The sequence below is a fragment of the Pseudophryne corroboree genome, chromosome 1 (genome assembly GCF_028390025.1).
Source record: "Pseudophryne corroboree isolate aPseCor3 chromosome 1, aPseCor3.hap2, whole genome shotgun sequence".
NCBI classification, from domain to species: Eukaryota; Metazoa; Chordata; class Amphibia; order Anura; family Myobatrachidae; genus Pseudophryne; species Pseudophryne corroboree.
Window position 1 is genome coordinate 1,145,168,491 of NC_086444.1, and position 24,781 is coordinate 1,145,193,271.

The window sequence follows — 24,781 nt, forward strand, 5'->3', positions numbered from 1 at the left end:
GTTGTGCCCAGTCTCCTGCGGAGCCGCTATTCCCCATGGTCCTTACGGAGTCCCAGCATCCACTACGGACTACGAGAAATAGAATTACCGGTGAGTAAATTCTTATTTAAAATAATAATAATAATAATAAAAAATAATAATAATTAAGAGTCAGCTACTGTGGTGACTCCCAAACTTCTTTTTAGGTGGGACAGAATCCATAACACTTGTATGTAATAAAAAAATATTTTAATTTTCAAATACAATTGCATTTTTAAAATGGTAACGTCTTAATAACATTGCAAACATTACACAAAGATGCAGCTAAATTACAGCGCACAAATACTGAATTCCGCCGCCACTGCTGAATGAGGGCCGGGATCTCATGGTCAACTCAAAGCAACGATTGCATAAACAAACCGCTTAGTTTTTTATTCTACTGAAATGCAGGACGTATTTTACAATGACAAATAACGTACAGTGACAAGACACAAAAGTGCAATAAACTCCCCAAACATCATTTGTAGGTTATAAACTCTTTTAGTTAGTTAGGCGATATTTACAAGTGTATAAAAATAGCTATTCTCTACAAGATTTTATTCATGTGCTTGGTACTTATGTTTTTTTTTTACATGTTTATTCAAACAGTTAGTTGTACTAACCCAGTAGATTGCTGGAGGGAGGCTCCGTACCCACCTCTCTCTCCTCACAGCTCTCACTGGCTGCCTGACAGGACATACTGTATTCCACCCCACCCCCCCACCCCCCATTCAAAGGATGAAGGTCCAAAACCAGACACACCATCCGCACCTCCCCATTCCTCTAGAGGAAGAAGGTCCTAAGCCAGGTGCCCCCAGATGAGAAGGTCCTGAGTCAGAGAGACAGGTAGGGAGAGAGATAGGGGAGGAATGGAGAGAGACACTGAGGAAGGAGGAGGTGGACAAGGAGAAGATGGAAAGATGGGTGGGATGAGTCATAAAGGAGCTAGTGAACCAGGGAATGACGGGTCAAAAATACTAATTTCATATTCAGTTTGGTTTAGTCTCCAAAAATCAGCAAACATGCTCTACCTTTCATGGTAACTATGCAGCTCGGATGATGCAATTTATCAGTGAAAGACATTGGGGCTAATTCAGGTTGGATCGCAAATTGCGATCCAACCAGAATTATTACAATCGCTCCGCGGGCGCATGCGCAGTGCCCGTCCTGTGCAAGCACCCGCACTTTCTGCAGAGGGGGGCGAAGAAAATGTGATCCCCTTTGCCTGTCAGTCAGGCAGTGGCGGTCACGGGGCGGGGGTGCGGCAAAGTTCCGTTTCCAGGGTGGAGATGGAGCGTTGTGGCGCAAACAGGAAGCGGTGCGGCGCAAATGCCAGCGTGATCGCGGTGGCTGCGTGATGTCACATGCAGCCACTGTGATCGGGAACATGGTGGCGGGCCTCCTGCGCAGGCAGGAGGCATCCTCTATTTCTTCTAACAAGCAGAAATTGCGATGCATTCACAATTTCTACTTGTTGAAGGGTGGGGGGATGGAGGCGGCAGTCAGAATGCTGGGTGGCCTTGCCCTGCGATGGGCGGCCTTACCCTCCGATGGGCGCCCCCTGAATGCTAGCGAAAGGATTGCAAAATCTGGAAATTAGCAGAATGTGCAATCCTTACTGAATTAGGCCCATTGTTCACAGATGCATTGGGTTTACACCCTTAAGGGTGTACACCCAATTCGCCCATCCCACGAATTGGAACTATATAGCAGCTATATCGTGCTGTGTGTGGGAATGATGTCGCCCATTGTCGCACCCATGGGTTCTTTCGCCTGCGTCGCTGATCTTTCTGCATGTTCAAATGATCAGCGATGTGGGTGGACGATCCCATGCAGCGCTATGCAGAGGAGGGTCGGCACAGCGGGCGGTTGGGCACCGGATTGCCCCCATAAGTTGGCCTTCGGATGCTCCGTTGCATCGGCCACACACCTTGCTCCATGTGCAGCCAGCTAAAGATGGTTGTGAAGATAGATCCAGCTGTATGAAGGATATATCGTCTAGTGTGTACCCGGCGTAACACGCCATTGTTTGAATTCTCTAAGGCTGTGAATGAGGAAGAAGCAATGGAGTGCAAAGAGGGGTGAACTCTCCTGGCGTGACACCACACTACTGTTCATTGGGGTATTTGTTAAAAATATATTTTAGGGTGGAATAATCATTTCAGCAGGTACAGTAAAAAAATCCTACTTGTATAAGCCTTGCCTAGTGCAGTCAAGTACGGTCTGTAAGTGCTGGGCAATGCCTGAGCTAAGCTTAGAACTTATATGATTGGGAATTTGTAGACACAAAAGGGGTAATTCAGACCTGATCGCAGCAGCAAATTTGTTAGCAATGGGGCAAAACCATGGTGGTCATTCCGAGTTGTTCGCTCGTTGCCGATTTTCGCTATTCTGTGCTTTGCTGCTAAATGCGCATGCGCATGGTATGCAGCGCGCATGCGCTTAGTTATTTAACTAAAAACTTAGCAGTTTTGCTGTTGTTCGTGCGGCGCTTTTCAGTCGCACTGCTGATCGGTGAGTGATTGACAGGAAAGGAGCGTTTCTGGGTAGTAACTGAGCGTTTTCCGGGAGTGTGCTAAAAAACGCAGACGTGTCAGGCAAAAACGCAGGAGTGGCTGGAGAAACGGGGGAGTGGCTGGCCGAACGCAGGGCGTGTTTGTGACGTGAAACCAGGAACTAAACGGACTGAGGTGATCGCAATCTAGGAGTAGGTCTGGAGCTACTCAGAAACTGCAAGGAATTATTTATTAGCAGTTCTGCTACTCTTTCGTTCGCTATTCTGCTATGCTAAGATACACTCCCAGAGGGTGGCGGCCTAGCATTTGCAATGCTGCTAAAAGCAGCTAGCGAGCGAACAACTCGGAATGACCATCTATGTGCACTGCAGGGGGGCAGATGTAACATGTGCAGAGAGAGTTAGATATGGGTGGGGTGTGTTCAAACTGAAATCTAAATTGCAGTGTAAAAATAAAGCAGCCAGTATTTACCCTGCACAGAAACAAAATAACCCACCCAAATCTAACTCTCTCTGCACATGTTATATCTGCCCCCCCTGCAGTGCACATGGTTTTGCCCATTAGCTAACAAAATTGTTGCTGCGATCAGGTCTGAATTAGGCCCATTGGCCATTACATACAAACATGAATTAGGCCCATGTCAGCTACGTATTTTCAATGTACAGTATGGCCACGTTAAGGAGGTCTGAAAGTGCCTTACAGAAATCCACTCGCAGCAGACTTGTATGTCAGTGGGGGGGGTCCTCCTTGGGACTTCTGAGCTTTTCCACATCTAACTATCCAGAGTAATCCCTCCTACTGAGGTTTTATTTTGGAGAGCTGAGGCGGCAATATAATAGGGTGCGAGACTGTAAAAATACAAATTCTTTGGCTATTCTGCAGCTGGATATTTTTAAAGGCAAAACCAGGGGAAAATCTTGTGCAAAAATCTATACTTTTTCAAACTTATACCCCGTGAATGTGTTCCTCAGAGGAATGTATGACAGAAATCAGCATCCTGATCACCAAAATTCAGGATGAGCCAAAGGAAAGAAAGAACCAAAAGAAAGGATTAAACTTCACACTATGGGTCTAATTTAAGGTTGATTGCAAATCATTTTTCTCTGATGGGCAAAACCATGTACACTGCAGGGAGGGACATATATAACATGTGCAGAGAGATTTAGATTTGGGTGGGTTATATTGTCTCTGTGCAGGGTAAATACTGGCTGCTTTATTTTTACACTGCAATTTAGATTTCAGTTGAACACACCCCACCCAAATCTAACTCTCTCTGCACATGTTATATCTGCCCTCCCCCCTGCAGTGCACATGGTTTTGCCCATTAGAGGAAAATGTTGTTTTGCAATCAACCTTGAAGTAGGCCCTATGACTTGTGCTAACCACTCTTCCCATCTATGCATCCAGAACCGTACAGACTCATTAATCAATACTGAAAGCATGAGCTCATTTCTCAGTGTGTACCTTCTATGTAAATATGAAAACGTAATTATTCATTAATAATGATTTAGACACCTATATTGAGCTTAGCGAATGTCCACTCTTGTCATGAGAATGTGACAATACAATATGAGAAATATTGGCAAAATAATCACCAGACTTAAAATTAAAATAAGGATGGGGAAATTAGCAATGTACAAAGTGGTTCTTGAAGACACAGAAATGAACTCAACCAGAATCAGAAACAGGATATAGATAGTAGCTGGGCTTCCCACGTTAGTGGCAGTGTCTCTACACCAGAGACCCATGACGTGTAGAGCCACAACAGCTGGAACTCCGCTGGTTGTCTACCTCTCCGCTACACAAAGGTGGCTTTATATTTCGTGTCCGGCTCTTTGACTCTCTCGCTCTTTGTAGACACCATTGATGGTAGGTCTGACGTCCTGTACACACCTGTCCGCATTCGGCCTTTGCAAGACTTCAGTTCTGAAATGTAGCCCTCAAAACTCACATTGCCCACATCCTCCCTGGAATCGCGATTTCTTGCCGACTGTTTGACTTCATCCACGTCTATGACTCTCCCGGCTTGTGGTGGATAAGCGGAGCTGTTGCACCGGTTGGTGCTTTTCTCCTTGTAATGATCTTGAGAAAAACTCTCTGTGCTCCGGGACATTTTTTTCTTTCTGTCTCTGTGACCTGAGAATGGACAGAAAAACAGTGTGTGTCAGGTTTATTGCAAACAACTCCTAATTTATTGCGACTTTTTCTTGTTCACCAGGATCTAGAATTTGATTTAGTATCTTTGTCTTACTAAAATTAGGGTTGGCAGATTCACCATTTACAACTGATACTACAGTATATAAGCTACACCTGCTGCATGGCTGTACTGCGGTGGTTGCTGAGGTTTTTCACGGCGTGATTATCCTTTATCAGACATAACGCTCCCTTTACTACAAATGATAAGGATATGAGAATTCACTGAGGTCATAAGTTAGGGCCGATTCAATTGTTGGTCTCCCTAGCTGACATTAGATGGCGCCCAACAGAGCAATTCAATATTTGCTCCTCTCGGGACGCATGCAGCCGACACATTTCAGCTCGCAGCCTCCACTGTAGATAAGCTGCTTTGTGTGGCTAAACCGGTACTAACAGACGCGCATACGGGGCATCTGTGCGCCCAACAGGGGCAACAATTGAACAGCCCCAGTGGGCGTTCGATACGTTGGGGTGCCCACAATATAATTGAATTGGCCCGTTGAGCGCTGTTATACAAATCATGAAACTCTGTGGTGCCAGGACCAGATGTCTTGGTTGGAGCAGCAGCTCCAGGCCCCTTATGAAAAAGGCCCCCAGTATATCTGAATACTTCTGTGCTTGTCACCAGTCAATACATATACAGCTGCCTCTGTCTCCTGACCCACATAATACATTCAATACTAGTCAGTGTCTGTTACAGTGAATTTAACAGCTCGGCCAGGACAGGACCTCAATTTCTGCTACATCCTGCCTCTCCCCTGATCTATCCTGCACCTCCCCTGGCATGCACTGCCTTCCCCCTGTACCTTGTAACCTCCACTGCTCCGTTACGCTTCCAGTGGAAACTACTGTATGCTGGGATGCTACATAGAAACATAGAATTTGTCGGCAGATAAGAACCACTTGGCCCATCTAGTCTGCCCCTTATTTTTTTTTTTTTTATATTATTTTTTATCACTAACCTTATTTGATCCTTATTTCTTTGTAAGGATATCCTTATGTCTATCCCATGCATGTTTAAATTGCTCTACTGTCTTAGCCTCTACCACCTCTGATGGGAGGCTATTCCACTTGTCCACTACCCTTTCTGTGAAATAATTTTTCCGCAAATTTCCCCTGAACCTCCCCCCCTCCAGTCTCAGTGCATGTCCTCGTGTCCTATTGCTTCTCTTCATTTGGAGAATGTTTCCCTCCTGGACTTTGTTAAAACCCTTGATATATTTGAAAGTTTATATCATGTCTCCCCTTTCCCTTCTCTGCTCCAAACTATACATATTGAGATTTCTTAGTCTTTCTGGGTATGTTTTGTGATGTAGGCCATGCACCATTTTAGTTGCCCTCCTTTGTACAGTTTCTAATGTATTAATATCCTTTAGAAGATATGGCCTCCAGAACTGAATACAGTATTCTAGATGAGGCCGTACCAATGACCTATACAGTGGCATTATTACTTCTTTCTTTCTGCTGCTGATTCCTCTCCCAATGCAGCCAAGCATCTGACTAGCCTTCCTCATTGCCTTGTTACATTGCTTACCTGCTTTTAAGTCATCTGAAATAGTGACGTGTGTTGTTACGTATCTGTATGCCTTCTGATATGTTAGAACTCTCTAAATATGAAGCTTATTATTATATGTTTTTCATATATAGCAGTTACAGACATTTCTTGCTTTTTTAGTTTTTTAGTTCATGTGTCTCCCCGAATGCATGCGCATCCACATTATCTCTCATCAAGGCTTAGTATTGTACATACAGTGCATCCGGAAAGTATTCACAGCGCTTCACTTTTTCCACATTTTATGTTACAGCCTTATTCCAAACTGGAATAAATTATTTTTTCCCTCAAAATTCTACACGCAATACGCCATAATGACAACGTGAAAAAAGTGTTTTTGAGATTTTTGCTAATTTATTACAGATAAAAAACTAAGAAATCACACGTACATAAGCACTCACAGCCTTTGCTCAATACTTTGTTGATGCGCCTTTGGCAGCAATTACATCCTCAAGTCTTTTTGAATATGATGTCACAAGTTGGCACACCTATCTTTGGGCAGTTTCGCCCATTCCTTTTTGCAGCACCTCTCACGCTCCATCAGGCTGGATGGGAAGCGTTGGTGCACAGCCATTTCAGATCTCTCCAGAGATGTTCAATCGGATTCAAGTCTGGGCTCTGGTTGGGCCACTCAAGGACATTCACAGAGTTGTCCTGAAGCCACTCCTTTGATATCTTGGCTGTATGCTTAGGGTCATTGTCCTGCTGAAAGATGAACCGTCGCCCAAGTCTAAGGTCAAGAGCGCTCCGGAGCAGGTTTTCATCCAGGATGTCTTTGTACATTGCTGCATTCATCTTTCCCTCTATCCTGACTAGTCTCCCAGTTCCTGCCGCTGAAAAACATCCCCACAGCATGATGCTGCCACCACCATGCTTCACTGTACGGATGGTATTGGCCTGGTGATGAGCGGTGCCTGGTTTCCTCCAAACATGACGCCTGGCATTCACACCAAAGAGTTCAATCTTTGACTCATCAGACCAGATAATTTTGTTTCTCATGGTCTGAGAGTACTTCAGGTGCATTCTATCAAACTCCAGGTGGGCTGCCATGTGCTTTTTACTAAGGAGTGGCTTCTGTCTGGGAAGAGTCCTGGTGGTTCCGAACTTCTTCCATTTATGGATGATGGAGGCCACTGTGCTCATTGGGACCTTCAAAGCAGCAGATATTTTTCTGTACCGTTCCCCAGATTTGTGCCTTGAGACAATCCTGTTTCAGAGGTCTACAGACAATTCCTTTGACTTCATGCTTGGTTTGTGCTCAGACATGCACTGTCAAGTGTGGGAACAGTGGAAACAGGATGCACCTGAATTTTGAGCTTCATGGCAAAGGCTGTAAATACTAATGTACATGTGATTTCTTCGTTTTTTATTTTTAACACATTTGCAAAAATCTCCCAAAAACTTTTTTCACATTGTCATTATGGGGTTTGGAATAAGGCTGTAACATAACAAACTGTGGAAAAAAAGTGAAGCGCTGTGAATACTTTCTGGATGCAATGTACACCCCCTAATCGGTTCTTTACACAAATATTGGGTACAAAAAAAGTCAACTGACAGTGCTCATTATGGTGTATTATACCACTATAAACAACGCCATAATTATGAAGAAACATTAGCAGGAATTCAAAGAAATCTAGAGGGAATCTTAATTTTCTTTCATACCTAATCAATGAATACTCAACTCTTACTCATAAGACCCCCTCCCCCCCCCACACACACACACACACAGCGCCTCTCTTTACAGTGTTTAGACAAGGTGAGAGAGAGCGCTCTCCTAACCTTTCCCCATCGTGGAACACTGAGGCACACGGGTGGAGAGGCAGGGCAGTACTTGAAAATCTGGACGGCTGAGAGGTATATAATGATGTCACGGACTGAGCGTGGTACAGCTGTACGGGGGATTTACGGTCTTTTTCCTTTAGTACATCCTGCTAAGAGAGAGAATCTGGTATGTGGCTTACCGGGGCCTGCATATGTCTCAGGTACTGTATTACATACACTGCACATTGGGGGTCATTCCGAGTTGATCGTAGCTGTGCTAAGTTTAGTACAGCTACGATCGTTAACTCAGACATGTCAGTGCCGGCCCCCCGCACAAATACATAAGCATCGCACAGAGGCGATGCCTTTGTATTTGAGGAGTAACTCCTGGCCAGCGCAGCTCCTGCAGCTGGCCAGGAGTTGCTCGTCGCCCCCCCACCCCCCCCCCCCCCCCCGGCCCGGCCACGCCTGCGATGGCCCGACCGCTCCCCCTAAACGGCTCCCCCTCCCGCCTAGCGACCGCCTCTGTCTCAGAGATGATCGCTAGGTAACGAAAGCTGCCATGCGCCGGTGCACTGCGGCGCCGGCGCAGTTCCGACCCAAACGCTGCGCTGCGACAAACTGCAGCGAGCGATCGGGTCGGAATGACCCCCTTTGTTTGGGACACACTATAGCTTGTTACATGTGATTATGCATTCTTCATGGGCTGGCAACAATCGCTCTAAAATGAAACGTCTCGAACCCCCCCTCCCCTCCCTCCTCCAGTAATCCTGCATTTGCCCCTGATGGTGATCTCAGTGTATGTAGCATGCTAGTGTGTGGCTTGTGGTATTGTCACAGAGTGTGTGCCACAGTCAAATAGGTTGCATACCAAAGGCCTAATTCAGACCTGATCGTAGATGTGCCAAGCACATCTATGATCAGTCACACAGACATGAGGGGGGATGCATGTCAGGCCTGACCTCCCCCCCCCCCCCCCATCCACACAAGTACTAAAGCATCGCACAGCGGCGATGCTTTTGTACTTTAGGAGTAGCTCCCTGCGCGCTGGCAGGGGGTTTGGGACTCCAGGTCGACAACAACAAGGTCGACGCACCTTAGGTCGACATGAGTTTTTTTGGTGTCGTTTTCTTCGTAGAGTGACCGGGAACCCCAATTAGTGTGTCACAACTGAGGGCCTGAGCTGACGGGAGGCAGCCTCAGTTGTAGGGGCTGAGATGTACCGGAACCTGGGAGGTTGTATCAGACCCCTGGACATGTAAGTAACATGAATAATAACTGCCCGAAGGCGTGACCACGACAACTTGGATAAAAGTCAATGATGTTTATTATGACAACTCCGCAACACAGCAGCAGTAAAAGAAAACGTAAAAGTCAGCAAAGAATAAATACAGTTCCTGGGTACTACAGGATGGCAGAAGCCACAGGGCACTGGTAGTGTGAGATAGTTCTTATGATCTTCTAGATGGAAAGTCCTTACCAGGCCCGACTGTAGCAATGGAGATAACCCAGGATTGTGCCAGCTGGTGTTCCAGGAAAAGCTGGGTTGCTGAAGATAAAACAGCTGCTGTGGATACTGGCTGGAACCAGACTGTTGTTAGCACGGAGTGGATACTGGCTGGAACCAGTTAAATAATAAATGAACTTGGGAGCGATGAAATATGAACTGAAATGTAGAACTTGAGAGCGGAGAAATAATAATACCGGTGGAGAGTGGTAAAGTGTAGAAAGGACACCGGCCCTTTAAGGGAAGCTGTACTCTGCTGGAAGCTGAGCTGGAAGCAGGTAATGTTGTAGCTGGAAACAGATGAATCCACAATGGATTGGAGAGTCAGGCTACACCGCAGGTGGAATGCTGGTGCGGGTCTCTATGGTGGAAGTCTTGAGACAGGAGCTGGAACCTGGAAGACAATCACAGGAGAGAGACAAACAGGAACTAGGTTTGACAACCAAAGCACTGACGCCTTCCTTGCTCAGGCACAGTGTATTTATACCTGCAGCAAGGAAGGGATTGGCTAGGCAATTATGCAGATTATCAATACTGAGAACAGATTGGTGGAAATGATCAGCTGACAGAATCCAAGATGGCTGCGCCCATGCAGACACTTGGAGGGAAGTTTGGTTTGTAATCCATGTGGTAATGAAAACAGTAATGGCGGCGCCGGCCACCGGAGACAGGAGGCGCCAGGCTGACAGATGCACATCCAACCACGCGGACACAGCGGAGGCCGCGGCTGACGTAATCGCCACTCAGACACTCTGCATGCAGAAGTTCAGGGACGGCGGCGGAGGCCGCGGGAGACGCCATGCCAGGTGTAATATGGCGTTTACTGTGACAGCGTCCCAGAGTGACAGGAGAGGATACAGGAATGTACACATCAGGATAACAGATGGAATCCGGTCCTGGAGCGCTGAGCCAGCCTTAGGAGGCATCTGATGGGTAAGAAATGGCGTCCAGATACCCGGATCGTGACAGCACCCCCCCCTTTAGGAGTGGCCCCAGGACACTTCTTTGGCTTTTGAGGAAACTTGGAATGGAATCTCCGGACCAAGGCAGGAGCATGGACATCAGAAGCATTGGTCCATGAACGTTCCTCAGGACCATAACCCTTCCAGTCAATAAGATATTGTAGTTGACCGTAACGGTGACGTGAGTCCAGGATCTTGGCCACTTCATACTCAACGCCTCGTTGAGTTTGGACTTTCGGAGTTGGAGGAAGTGAGGAATGAAACCGATTCAAGATCAGCGGTTTCAACAGGGAAACATGGAATGTCCTGGGTATTTTTAAGAAGGGAGGCAACTGGAGTCTGTAAGCAACAGGATTGATGACTTGTTCAATCTTGAAAGGACCGATATAGCGAGGTGCAAACTTCATACTGGGAACTCTTAACCTCAAATTCTTCGTGGATAACCATACCCGATCACCCACCTTGAGAGCAGGAACTGCTCGACGCTTCTTATCCGCAAACTTCTTGTACCTGAACGATGCCTTGAGCAGAGCTGATCGTACGCTCTTCCAGATATTGGCAAACTGATGCAAGGTGATATCCACTGCGGGAACAGAAGTTGCTGGAAGCGGTTGGAACTCAGGGACTTTAGGGTGGAATCCAAAGTTAGTGAAGAATGGTGTTGAAGCAGATGAAGAATGATACTGGTTGTTATGACAGAACTCGGCCCAGGGAAGTAATTGAACCCAGTCATCTTGAGAGGAGGACACATAGATGCGGAGGAAGGCCTCCAAGTCCTGATTCACCCTCTCGGTTTGACCATTGGTCTGAGGATGGTAAGCCGTGGAAAACTTTAGCTTGACTTGGAGGACTTGACATAAACTTCGCCAGAATTTGGCTGTGAATTGAACTCCTCGATCTGAGATAATTTCTTCAGGAAGACCGTGGAGTCGGAAGATCTCTTGTATGAATACTTGAGCCAACTTGGAAGCTGACGGAAGACCGGTGAGAGGAATGAAGTGTGCCATCTTGGTGAACCGGTCAACTACCACCCAGATGGTATTGAACTTGTTGCACATGGGTAAGTCTGTAATGAAATCCATCGACAAGTGGGTCCATGGTCGACGGGGAACGGATAGTGGAACCAGTTGCCCCGCAGGCGACTGGCGGGATACTTTATGTTGGGCACACTTTGGGCAAGATGCAATAAACTCCAAGACGTCCTTTTTCAGAGTTGGCCACCAATAGGACCTAGAGATAAACTCCAGGGTTTTTTGGATACCTGTATGTCCGGCAAAACGGGAAGCATGGGCCCAATGCATGAGCTTCTTCCTTAGCATCGGCTTCACAAAACTTTTCCCTGATGGGGGCGTAGAGTCCATCCCTACCGTGGAGAATGCCAACGGATTTATAATAGGATGCTTGTCTGAAGACTCTGACTCATTTTCTTGCTCCCATGAGCGGGAAAGGGCATCGGCCTTGCGATTCTGAGAGCCCGGACAGAACTGGAGTTTAAAGTCGAACCTGGAAAAGAAAAGTGCCCATCTGGCCTGACGAGGGTTGAGACATTGTGCGCCCTTCAGGTATAAAAGGTTCTTGTGGTCTGTAAGTATGGTGATTGAATGAGAAGCTCCCTCCAACAGATACCTCCACTCTTCTAGAGCGAGCTTGATGGCTAGCAACTCCTGGTCGCCAATGGCATAGTTGCGCTCAGCTGGGGAGAACTTCCGGGAGAAGAAACTGCAAGGGTGTAAATGGCCATCTTTAGCCCTCTGAGATAACACCGCTCCTACTCCAACGGAGGAGGCATCCACCTCTAAGATGAAAGGAGAGTCGATGTCAGGCTGTTTCAGAACAGGCGCAGAGATGAACCTTTGTTTTAAGAGATGAAATGCTTGCATGGCTTCTTCAGACCACTTGGACGGGTTAGCACCCTTCTTAGTGAAAGCAGTAATAGGCGCCACAATGGTGGAAAAGTCTCGTATAAACTTTCGGTAATAGTTGGCGAACCCTAAGAACCTCTGGACCCCTTTGAGGGTTAAGGGTACCGGCCAATTTTGGATTGTTTGTAGTTTCTCTGGATCCATCTCTAGTCCGGAACCGGACACAATGTACCCTAGAAACGGAATGGACTTGACTTCAAAGACGCATTTTTCTAATTTGCAACACGGAGACGGGACAGAACCTCTTTAACCCAAAAACGATGTTCCTCTAAATCGTTGGCAAAAATGAGGATATCGTCTAGATAGACCACGACATGACGGTATAGAATGTCTCTGAAGATCTCATTGACAAAATGCTGGAAGACAGCTGGAGCATTGCTCAATCCGAAGGGCATGACGAGGTACTCATAATGTCCGTCACGGGTGTTAAAGGCGGTCTTCCACTCGTCACCCTCACGGATCCGGATGAGATTGTATGCACCTCGCAAGTCCAGCTTTGTAAAGATGGTAGCTCCGCTAACTCTGTCAAAGAGCTCAGTAATCAGGGGTAAAGGATAACGGTTCTTGATGGTAATGTCGTTCAAACCTCTGTAGTCGATGCACGGCCGCAGACCACCATCTTTCTTTTTTACAAAAAAGAAGCCTGCGCCGGCTGGAGAAGAAGAAGGTCGAATGAACCCCTTTGCTAGGTTCTCTTTAATATATTCCTCCATAGAATGCGTCTCAGGCAGAGACAACGGATAAGTTCGGCCTCGAGGTGGAACCTTCCCTGGAACGAGATCAATCGGACAGTCCCATTCTCTATGAGGAGGAAGGATATCAGCAGAAGCTTTACTGAACACATCCGAGAAATCTTGATATGGAGGAGGTGGAACATCAGACGACCTGGGGGAGGAAGAACAGACAGGCAATACTTTAAACAAACATGTCTCAGCACAGGAGGAACCCCATGCCAGGATTTGCGTAGTCGTCCAATCAATTGTAGGATTGTGAAGACGGAGCCATGGAAGGCCCAGGACCACAGGATGTGTGGCTCTTGGAATCACTAAAAAAGAAATAAGTTCAGAATGAAGAACTCCCACTCTCAGACGAACTGGTAGAGTCCTTAAAGAAATAACTGCATCAAAAATTTTGCTGCCATCCACGGCAGTTAAAGAAATGGACGAAGGAAGTCTCTCGGTGGGTAGGGACCACCGTTTAACATAGGCTTCGGTAATAAAGTTCCCAGCTGCTCCGGAATCAAGGAGGGCAATGACGTTCCGATAACGTTGAGCAACTTGAAGCGAGACTGGGAGATTACAATCTTGAGGAGATGGAGAGGAGATCATTACTCCTAGCCGGCCCTCTCCTTGGCGAGCTAGGATTTGGAGTTTCCCGGACGTTTGGGACAGGCATTAATGGTGTGAGACGGAGCTGCACAATAGAGACAGAGAAACTCGGAGAGACGTCTTCGGCGCTCAGCAGGAGTTAAACGGGAACGGCCAAGTTGCATGGGCTCATCTTTAGATGGTGACAGTTGACGAGGAGGAGGAGCAGAAGATTTTGGAGCAGATGATCTTCCACGCTCAGTTGCTCTCTCTCTGAAACGTAAATCAACTTTCGTGCAGAGTGAGATTAGCTCATCTAACTTAGAAGGTAAGTCTCTGGTAGCTAACTCATCTTTAATACGCTCAGATAAGCCATGCCAGAATGCAGCATACAGGGCCTCGTCGTTCCATGCCAGTTCGGATGCCAGGATCTGGAACTGTATCAGATATTGTCCTACAGTACGTGACCCCTGGCGTAAACGGAGAATCTCGGATGAAGCTGAGGTTACCCGGCCTGGCTCGTCGAAGATGCGCCTGAATGTTGACACGAAGGCAGTGTAGGAAGATAGCAGGGTGTCGGACCTCTCCCATAACGGTGATGCCCAATCAAGGGCTGAGCCACTGAGAAGAGAAATAATGTAGGCAATTTTTGTACGGTCACTGGGAAAATTGCCAGGTTGTAGCTCAAACTGAATCTCACACTGGTTGAGAAATCCCCTGCAAAATCTTGGAGATCCGTCAAATTTTGCTGGCGTTGGAAGATGAAGACGTGGAGCAGAAATGGGTAAGGTGGGTGGGGTTATAGCTGGAGTCACTGTGGTTGACGCACCAGACGCGCCTGATCCACGGAGAGTTGTCTGAATCCCATCCAGCCGAGTAGAGAAATCCTGGAGACAGCGGATGATGTGGCCCTGTGCAGCCTCCTGATGTTCTAGTCGGGCTGCCAGTTCTTGCATCGGCCTGGCCGCTTGATCCTGGTCTCCGGCTGGATTCATTAGGTCAGTGCTTACTGTCACAACTGAGGGCCTGAGCTGACGGGAGGCAGCCTCAGTTGTAGGGGCTGAGATGTACCGGAACCTGGGAGGTTGTATCAGACCCCTGGACATGTAAGTAACATGAATAATAACTGCCCGAAGGCGTGACCACGACAACTTGGATAAAAGTCAATGATGTTTATTATGACAACTCCGCAACACAGCAGCAGTAAAAGAAAACGTACAGGTCAGCAAAGAATAAATACAGTTCCTGGGTACTACAGGATGGCAGAAGCCACAGGGCACTGGTAGTGTGAGATAGTTCTTATGATCTTCTAGATGGAAAGTCCTTACCAGGCCCGACTGTAGCAATGGAGATAACCCAGGATTGTGCCAGCTGGTGTTCCAGGAAAAGCTGGGTTGCTGAAGATAAAACAGCTGCTGTGGATACTGGCTGGAACCAGACTGTTGTTAGCACGGAGTGGATACTGGCTGGAACCAGTTAAATAATAAATGAACTTGGGAGCGATGAAATATGAACTGAAATGTAGAACTTGAGAGTGGAGAAATAATAATACCGGTGGAGAGTGGTAAAGTGTAGAAAGGACACCGGCCCTTTAAGGGAAGCTGTACTCTGCTGGAAGCTGAGCTGGAAGCAGGTAATGTTGTAGCTGGAAACAGATGAATCCACAATGGATTGGAGAGTCAGGCTACACCGCAGGTGGAATGCTGGTGCGGGTCTCTATGGTGGAAGTCTTGAGACAGGAGCTGGAACCTGGAAGACAATCACAGGAGAGAGACAAACAGGAACTAGGTTTGACAACCAAAGCACTGACGCCTTCCTTGCTCAGGCACAGTGTATTTATACCTGCAGCAAGGAAGGGATTGGCTAGGCAATTATGCAGATTATCAATACTGAGAACAGATTGGTGGAAATGATCAGCTGACAGAATCCAAGATGGCTGCGCCCATGCAGACACTTGGAGGGAAGTTTGGTTTGTAATCCATGTGGTAATGAAAACAGTAATGGCGGCGCCGGCCACCGGAGACAGGAGGCGCCAGGCTGACAGATGCACATCCAACCACGCGGACACAGCGGAGGCCGCGGCTGACGTAATCGCCACTCAGACACTCTGCATGCAGAAGTTCAGGGACGGCGGCGGAGGCCGCGGGAGACGCCATGCCAGGTGTAATATGGCGTTTACTGTGACAGCGTCCCAGAGTGACAGGAGAGGATACAGGAATGTACACATCAGGATAACAGATGGGATCCGGTCCTGGAGCGCTGAGCCAGCCTTAGGAGGCATCTGATGGGTAAGAAATGGCGTCCAGATACCCGGATCGTGACATAGTGCACCGCGTTCGCTCACCATGCTTCGGGCATGGTGCCTTCGCTCCGCTTCGCTCGGCACAGATTACCGTTCCAATCGTAGTCCACGTGGATCGTAAAGTATGAAAAGATTCCAAAAAAGAAAAAAATTGGGAAAAACTCATGTCGACCTTTTTCCATGTCGACCTTGTTCCTGTCGACATTTTGTCCATGTCGACCTAAGGCGTGTCGACCAATTGGCGTCGACCTAAGGTGTGTCAACCTTTTTGTTGTCGACCTGGAGTCCGGATACCGCTGGCAGTAGCTACTCGTCGCTGTGAGCGTCGCAGTAGCTGCGTGTGATGTCACGCAGCCGCTGCGGCCCGCCCCCCCCCCCCCCATCGTCACCCGGACCGCGCTCCCTAAACGGCGGCCAAACGCCGCCGGCCCGCCCCCTCCCACCCAGCGACCGCCTCTGCCTGTCAATCAGGCAGAGGCGATCGCAGAGACAGCTGTCTGGCATGCACCAGTGCACTGCAGCGCATGCGCAGTTCAGACCTGATCGGCTGCTGTGCGAAAACACACAGCAGCGATCAGGTCTGAATTAGGCTCCAAGTCTGTGTCTATAGTGTGGTCTATCCCATAAATCCTACACAGCAGGTTAGTCTGTGATTGGATGGCGATTTCACTGACACAGTCTATGTAGCAGGTTAGTCTGTGATTGAAGGGTATGCCGACACATTGTCAACACTGAGATGTTGACATGTACAGAATGTCGAAACCTAATTTTAGGGTTAGATTGCAGCAGAGCTGTTAGAAGGACGGTGCGGTCACTACCATCACACAAGCCGAAATGCAATGGAGGCAGAACCCGCTGCGCCATGCTCAACTACAGCTAGACTGACTGTCTGGGCTAGATGAGGCTGCTGGTGGGGGGGAACGGAAGAGGACAGTGTTGGCTACGTCAGCCGGCGGGACTAAGGGGTCGGACTGACGAGGCTGGCAGCAGGCGGAACGGATGGTGAGATGGCCCATGGGTGTATAGGGGGTTTCCAGTTCTCTGTTCTATGACCCCAAAGATCCATGTGTGAGGCCTCAGAGGAGCCAGCTATGCTCTATATCCACTCCCAAGCACTGTGCTTTGTCTCATCCCTCCTCCTGAGTGTGATACCTTTGACTGGCCACTGGGTGTCTCCCCTCCCCATTGGGGACCAAGCTCACCAGCTGCTCGGTGTGTAGGGTCCCTTGTCCTGAAGCTACCAGGGGGGCCTTCTTCTCCCCAGTAACTTCAGGGCAAGGGACATGGACTGGAAATTGAAAGAAGGGATCGGACTGCAGCTGTACCCGGGAGCGATGGAAGGTAGTATACTTCTGTATGAATGTGGTGAGGGGACACAGCAGAGACGGGGGTGTCCTGGGAATGGGGGGCTGTCTCCTAGGTGCCCATGCAGAGTATATACTACCAGTATTATCAGGGACTTAGTATGTATTATGGCAGGAATGGGGAACCTTCGGCCCTCCAGCTGTTGTTGAACTACACATCCCAGCATGCCCTGCAACAGTTTTTGCATGGCCAAATAGCAAAACTGTAGCAAGGCATGCTGGTATGTGTAGTTCAACAACAGCTGGAGAGCCGAAGGTTCCTCATCCCTGTATTATGGGATACCCCTTATGCCTGGTATAAGATCATACCTCTCCAGGAGGGACACAATGCTCTGCTCCTGGACTTTCCTCTTAATTTATGATTGACGGCACCTGCTTTGAACAGGTAAATAGACAAGAAAGGTGTTCCAGCACAGGTGATGGCAGTCATAAATTAGGAGGGAAGTCCAGGAAAGAGCATTCCGTCCCTACTGGAGATGTTGTTAGGTATGTAAGATGCATGGTGGTGTGCCGCAAGGCCACGCCCCTTTTTGGGTGCTCACCTAATATACTTATTTCACAAAATGGGGGCTTGGGGGAGGGAGGAAGGGGGGTGCAGCGATGCTCTTTGTGGCACAGGGCACCAAAATGTGTAGTTGCAGCTCTGGACTGTGGTTACGGTCAGGCTTAGAGTAAGACACAACGGGATAACACATTGGCAATATACAGAGTGCCAATATTGTGAATGTTGACAAAATCTACCACACACGGGGTGGAGAGTGATGTCACATAGTGACCATGGGGCACTCACAAAGTGTATTTAGCAAGTTATAACGTGAGCGCAGTCATAGCCCATGTACAGTAGGAGGTAAGTTGATTGGATAGTGCAGTCACAGACTATGTAGCAGGCTAGTGTGTTACTGGATAGTGATGTCACAGAATGAGCGCAGTGCAGTCACAGACTATGTAGCAGGCTAGTGTGTTACTGGCTAGTGATGTCACAGAGTAAGCGCAGTGCAGTCACAGTCTAGCAGGCTAGTGTGTTACTGGATAGTGATGTCATAGAGTGAGCGCAGCGCAGTCACAGACTATGTAGCAGGCTAGTGTGTTACTGGATAGTGATGTCACAGAATGAGCGCAGTGCAGTCACAGTCTATGTAGCAGGCTACGGTGTTACTGGATAGTGATGTCACAGAGTAAGCGCAGCGCAGTCACAGACTATGTAGCAGGCTAGTGTGTTACTATATAGTGATGTCACAGAGTGAGCGCAGCGCAGTCACAGACTATGTAGCAGGCTAGTGTGTTACTGGATAGTGATGTCACAGAATGAGCGCAGCGCAGTCACAGACTATGTAGCAGGCTAGTGTGTTACTGGATAGTGATGTCACAGAGTAAGCGCAGTGCAGTCACAGACTATGTAGCAGGCTAGTGTGTTACTATATAGTGATGTCACAGAGTGAGCGCAGCGCAGTCACAGACTATGTAGCAGGCTAGTGTGTTACTATATAGTGATGTCACAGAGTGAGCGCAGCGCAGTCACAGACTATGTAGCAGGCTAGTGTGTTACTGGATAGTGATGTCACAGAATGAGCGCAGCGCAGTCACAGACTATGTAGCAGGCTAGTGTGTTACTGGATAGTGATGTCACAGAGTGAGCGCAGCGCAGTCACAGTCTATGTAGCAGGCTAGTGTGTTACTATATAGTGATGTCACAGAGTGAGCGCAGCGCAGTCACAGACTATGTAGCAGGCTAGTGTGTTACTGGATAGTGATGTCACAGAGTGAGCGCAGCGCAGTCACAGACTATGTAGCAGGCTAGTGTGTTACTGGATAGTGATGTCACAGAGTGAGCGCAGCGCAGTCACAGACTATGTAGCAGGCTAGTGTGTTACTGGATAGTGATGTCACAGAGTGAGCGCAGCGCAGTCACAGACTATGTAGCAGGCTAGTGTGTTACTATATGGTGATGTCACAGAGTAAGCGCAGCGCAGTCACAGACTATGTAGCAGGCTAGTGTGTTACTGGATAGTGATGTCACAGAGAGAGCGCAGCGCAGTCACAGTCTATGTAGCAGGCTAGTGTGTTACTGGATAGTGATGTCACAGAATGAGCGCAGCGCAGTCACAGACTATGTAGCAGACTAGTGTGTTACTGGATAGTGATGTCACAGAGTGAGCGCAGCGCAGTCACAGACTATGTAGCAGGCTAGTGTGTTACTGGATAGTGATGTCACAGAGAGAGCGCAGCGCAGTCACAGTCTATGTAGCAGGCTAGTGTGTTACTGGATAGTGATGTCACAGAGTGAGCGCAGCGCAGTCATAGACTATGTAGCAGGCTAGTGTGTTACTGGATAGTGATGTCACAGAGTGAGCGCAGCGCAGTCACAGACTATGTAGCAGGCTAGTGTGTTACTGGATAGTGATGTCACAGAGTGAGCGCAGCGCAGTCACAGACTATGTAGCAGGCTAGTGTGTTACTGGATAGTGATGTCACAGAGAGAGCGCAGCGCAGTCACAGTCTATGTAGCAGGCTAGTGTGTTACTGGATAGTGATGTCACAGAGTGAGCGCAGCGCAGTCATAGACTATGTAGCAGGCTAGTGTGTTACTGGATAGTGATGTCACAGAGTGAGCGCAGCGCAGTCACAGACTATGTAGCAGGCTAGTGTGTTACTGGATAGTGATGTCACAGAGTGAGCGCAGCGCAGTCACAGACTATGTAGCAGGCTAGTGTGTTACTGGATAGTGATGTCATAGAGTGAGCGCAGTGCAGTCACAGACTATGTAGCAGGCTAGTGTGTTACTATATAGTGATGTCACAGAGTGAGCGCAGCGCAGTCACAGTCTATGTAGCAGGCTAGTGTGTTACTGGATAGTGATGTCACAGAGTGAGCGCAACGCAGTCACAGACTATGTAGCAGGCTAGTGTGTTACTGGATAGTGATGTCAGAGTGAGCGCAGCGCAGTCATAGACTATGTAGCAGGCTAGTGTGTTGCTGGATAGTGATGTCACAGAGTGAGCGCAGCGCAGTCACAGACTATGTAGCAGGCTAGTGTGTTACTGGATAGTGATGTCACAGAGAGAGCGCAGCGCAGTCACAGACTATGTAGCAGGCTAGTGTGTTACTGGATAGTGATGTCACAGAATGAGCGCAGTGCAGTCACAGACTATGTTGCAGGCTAGTGTGTTACTGGATAGTGATGTCACAGAGAGAGCGCAGCGCAGTCACAGACTATGTAGCAGGCTAGTGTGTTACTGGATAGTGATGTCACAGAATGAGCGCAGCGCAGTCACAGACTATGTAGCAGGCTAGTGTGTTACTGGATAGTGATGTCACAGAGTGAGCGCAGCGCAGTCACAGTCTAGCAGGCTAGTGTGTTACTGGATAGTGATGTCACAGAGTGAGCGCAGCGCAGTCACAGACTATGTAGCAGGCTAGTGTGTTACTGGATAGTGATGTCACAGAGTGAGCGCAGCGCAGTCACAGACTATGTAGCAGGCTAGTGTGTTACTGGATAGTGATGTCACAGAGTGAGCGCAGCGCAGTCACAGTCTATGTAGCAGGCTAGTGTGTTACTGGATAGTGATGTCACAGAGAGAGCGCAGCGCAGTCACAGTCTATGTAGCAGGCTAGTGTGTTACTGGATAGTGATGTCACAGAATGAGCGCAGCGCAGTCACAGTCTATGTAGCAGGCTAGTGTGTTACTGGATAGTGATGTCACAGAGTGAGCGCAGCGCAGTCACAGACTATGTAGCAGGCTAGTGTGTTACTGGATAGTGATGTCACAGAGTGAGCGCAGCGCAGTCACAGACTATGTAGCAGGCTAGTGTGTTACTGGATAGTGATGTCACAGAGTGAGCGCAGCGCAGTCACAGACTATGTAGCAGGCTAGTGTGTTACTGGATAGTGATGTCACAGAGTGAGCGCAGCGCAGTCACAGACTATGTAGCAGGCTAGTGTGTTACTGGATAGTGATGTCACAGAGTGAGCGCAGCGCAGTCACAGTCTAGCAGGCTAGTGTGTTACTGGATAGTGATGTCACAGAGTGAGCGCAGCGCAGTCACAGACTATGTAGCAGGCTAGTGTGTTACTGGATAGTGATGTCACAGAGTAAGCGCAGTGCAGTCACAGACTATGTAGCAGGCTAGTGTGTTACTGGATAGTGATGTCAGAGTGAGCGCAGCGCAGTCACAGACTATGTAGCAGGCTAGTGTGTTACTGGATAGTGATGTCACAGAATGAGCGCAGTGCAGTCACAGACTATGTAGCAGGCTAGTGTGTTACTGGATAGTGATGTCACAGAGTAAGCGCAGTGCAGTCACAGTCTAGCAGGCTAGTGTGTTACTGGATAGTGATGTCACAGAATGAGCGCAGTGCAGTCACAGTCTATGTAGCAGGCTAGTGTGTTACTGGATAGTGATGTCACAGAATGAGCGCAGCGCAGTCACAGACTATGTAGCAGGCTAGTGTGTTACTGGATAGTGATGTCAGAGTGAGCGCAGCGCAGTCACAGACTATGTAGCAGGCTAGTGTGTTACTGGATAGTGATGTCACAGAATGAGCGCAGCGCAGTCACAGACTATGTAGCAGGCTAGTGTGTTACTGGATAGTGATGTCACAGAGTGAGCGCAGCGCAGTCACAGTCTATGTAGCAGGCTAGTGTGTTACTGGATAGTGATGTCACAGAGTAAGCGCAGTGCAGTCACAGACTATGTAGCAGGCTAGTGTGTTACTGGATAGTGATGTCACAGAGTGAGCGCAGTGCAGTCACAGACTATGTAGCAGGCTAGTGTGTTACTGGATAGTGATGTCACAGAGTGAGCGCAGCGCAGTCACAGTCTATGTAGCAGGCTAGTGTGTTACTGGATAGTGATGTCACAGAATGAGCGCAGCGCAGTCACAGACTATGTAGCAGGCTAGTGTGTTACTGGATAGTGATGTCACAGAGTGAGCGCAGCGCAGTCACAGTCTATGTAGCAGGCTAGTGTGTTACTGGATAGTGATGTCACAGAGTAAGCGCAGTGCAGTCACAGACTATGTAGCAGGCTAGTGTGTTACTGGATAGTGATGTCACAGAGTGAGCACAGCGCAGTCACAGACTATGTAGCAGGCTAGTGTGTTACTGGATAGTGATGTCACAGAGTGAGCGCAGCGCAGTCACAGACTATGTAGCAGGCTAGTGTGTTACTAGATAGTGATGTCACAGAATGAGCGCAGCGCAGTCACAGACTATGTAGCAGGCTAGTGTGTTACTGGATAGTGATGTCACAGAGTGAGCGCAGCGCAGTCACAGACTATGTAGCAGGCTAGTGTGTTACTAGATAGTGATGTCACAGAATGAGCGCAGCGCAGTCACAGACTATGTAGCAGGCTAGTGTGTTACTGGATAGTGATGTCACAGAATGAGCGCAGTGCAGTCACAGACTATGTAGCAGGCTAGTGTGTTACTAGATAGTGATGTCACAGAATGAGCGCAGCGCAGTCACAGACTATGTAGCAGGCTAGTGTGTTACTGGATAGTGATGTCACAGAGTGAGCGCAGTGCAGTCACAGACTATGTAGCAGGCTAGTGTGTTACTGGATAGTGATGTCACAGAGTGAGCGCAGCGCAGTCACAGACTATGTAGCAGGCTAGTGTGTTACTGGATAGTGATGTCACAGAGTGAGCGCAGTGCAGTCACAGACTATGTAGCAGGCTAGTGTGTTACTGGATAGTGATGTCACAGAGTGAGCGCAGCGCAGTCACAGACTATGTAGCAGGCTAGTGTGTTACTGGATAGTGATGTCACAGAGTGAGCGCAGCGCAGTCACAGACTATGTAGCAGGCTAGTGTGTTACTGGATAGTGATGTCACAGAGTGAGCGCAGCGCAGTCACAGTCTATGTAGCAGGCTAGTGTGTTACTGGATAGTGATGTCACAGAGTGAGCGCAGCGCAGTCACAGACTATGTAGCAGGCTAGTGTGTTACTGGATAGTGATGTCACAGAGTGAGCGCAGCGCAGTCACAGACTATGTAGCAGGCTAGTGTGTTACTGGATAGTGATGTCACAGAGTAAGCGCAGTGCAGTCACAGACTATGTAGCAGGCTAGTGTGTTACTGGATAGTGATGTCACAGAGTGAGCGCAGCGCAGTCACAGACTATGTAGCAGGCTAGTGTGTTACTGGATAGTGATGTCACAGAGTAAGCGCAGTGCAGTCACAGACTATGTAGCAGGCTAGTGTGTTACTGGATAGTGATGTCACAGAGTGAGCGCAGTGCAGTCACAGACTATGTAGCAGGCTAGTGTGTTACTGGATAGTGATGTCACAGAGTGAGCGCAGCGCAGTCACAGACTATGTAGCAGGCTAGTGTGTTACTGGATAGTGATGTCACAGAGAGAGCGCAGCGCAGTCACAGTCTATGTAGCAGGCTAGTGTGTTACTGGATAGTGATGTCACAGAGTGAGCGCAGCGCAGTCACAGACTATGTAGCAGGCTAGTGTGTTACTGGATAGTGATGTCACAGAGTGAGCGCAGCGCAGTCACAGACTATGTAGCAGGCTAGTGTGTTACTGGATAGTGATGTCACAGAGAGAGCGCAGCGCAGTCACAGACTATGTAGCAGGCTAGTGTGTTACTGGATAGTGATGTCACAGAGTGAGCGCAGCGCAGTCACAGACTATGTAGCAGGCTAGTGTGTTACTGGATAGTGATGTCACAGAGAGAGCGCAGCGCAGTCACAGACTATGTAGCAGGCTAGTGTGTTACTGGATAGTGATGTCACAGAGTGAGCGCAGCGCAGTCACAGACTATGTAGCAGGCTAGTGTGTTACTGGATAGTGATGTCACAGAGTGAGCGCAGCGCAGTCACAGACTATGTAGCAGGCTAGTGTGTTACTGGATAGTGATGTCACAGAGTGAGCGCAGCGCAGTCACAGACTATGTAGCAGGCTAGTGTGTTACTGGATAGTGATGTCACAGAGTGAGCGCAGCGCAGTCACAGACTATGTAGCAGGCTAGTGTGTTACTGGATAGTGATGTCACAGAATGAGCGCAGCGCAGTCACAGACTATGTAGCAGGCTAGTGTGTTACTGGATAGTGATGTCAGAGTGAGCGCAGCGCAGTCACAGACTATGTAGCAGGCTAGTGTGTTACTGGATAGTGATGTCACAGAGTGAGCGCAGCGCAGTCACAGACTATGTAGCAGGCTAGTGTGTTACTGGATAGTGATGTCAGAGTGAGCGCAGCGCAGTCACAGACTATGTAGCAGGCTAGTGTGTTACTGGATAGTGATGTCACAGAGTGAGCGCAGCGCAGTCACAGACTATGTAGCAGGCTAGTGTGTTGCTGGATAGTGATGTCAAGGAGTAAGCGCAGTGCAGTCACAGACTATGTAGCAGGCTAGTGTGTTAC

General features: G+C 48.4%; 1 protein-coding gene across 1 annotated transcript in view; it reads right to left on the reverse strand.

Annotated features, from left to right (window-relative positions):
• Positions 1 to 252: 252 nt before the first annotated feature.
• The window catches only part of RGS12 (regulator of G protein signaling 12), a 418,735-nt gene continuing 394,206 nt past the window's right edge, over positions 253 to 24,781 (reverse strand). Inside the window, exon 18 of the mRNA XM_063924288.1 lies at positions 253 to 4,670. Within this exon, the coding sequence (XP_063780358.1) occupies positions 4,333 to 4,670 (338 nt within the window). The 3' untranslated portion in view covers positions 253 to 4,332. The remainder of the gene's footprint in view (positions 4,671 to 24,781) is intronic.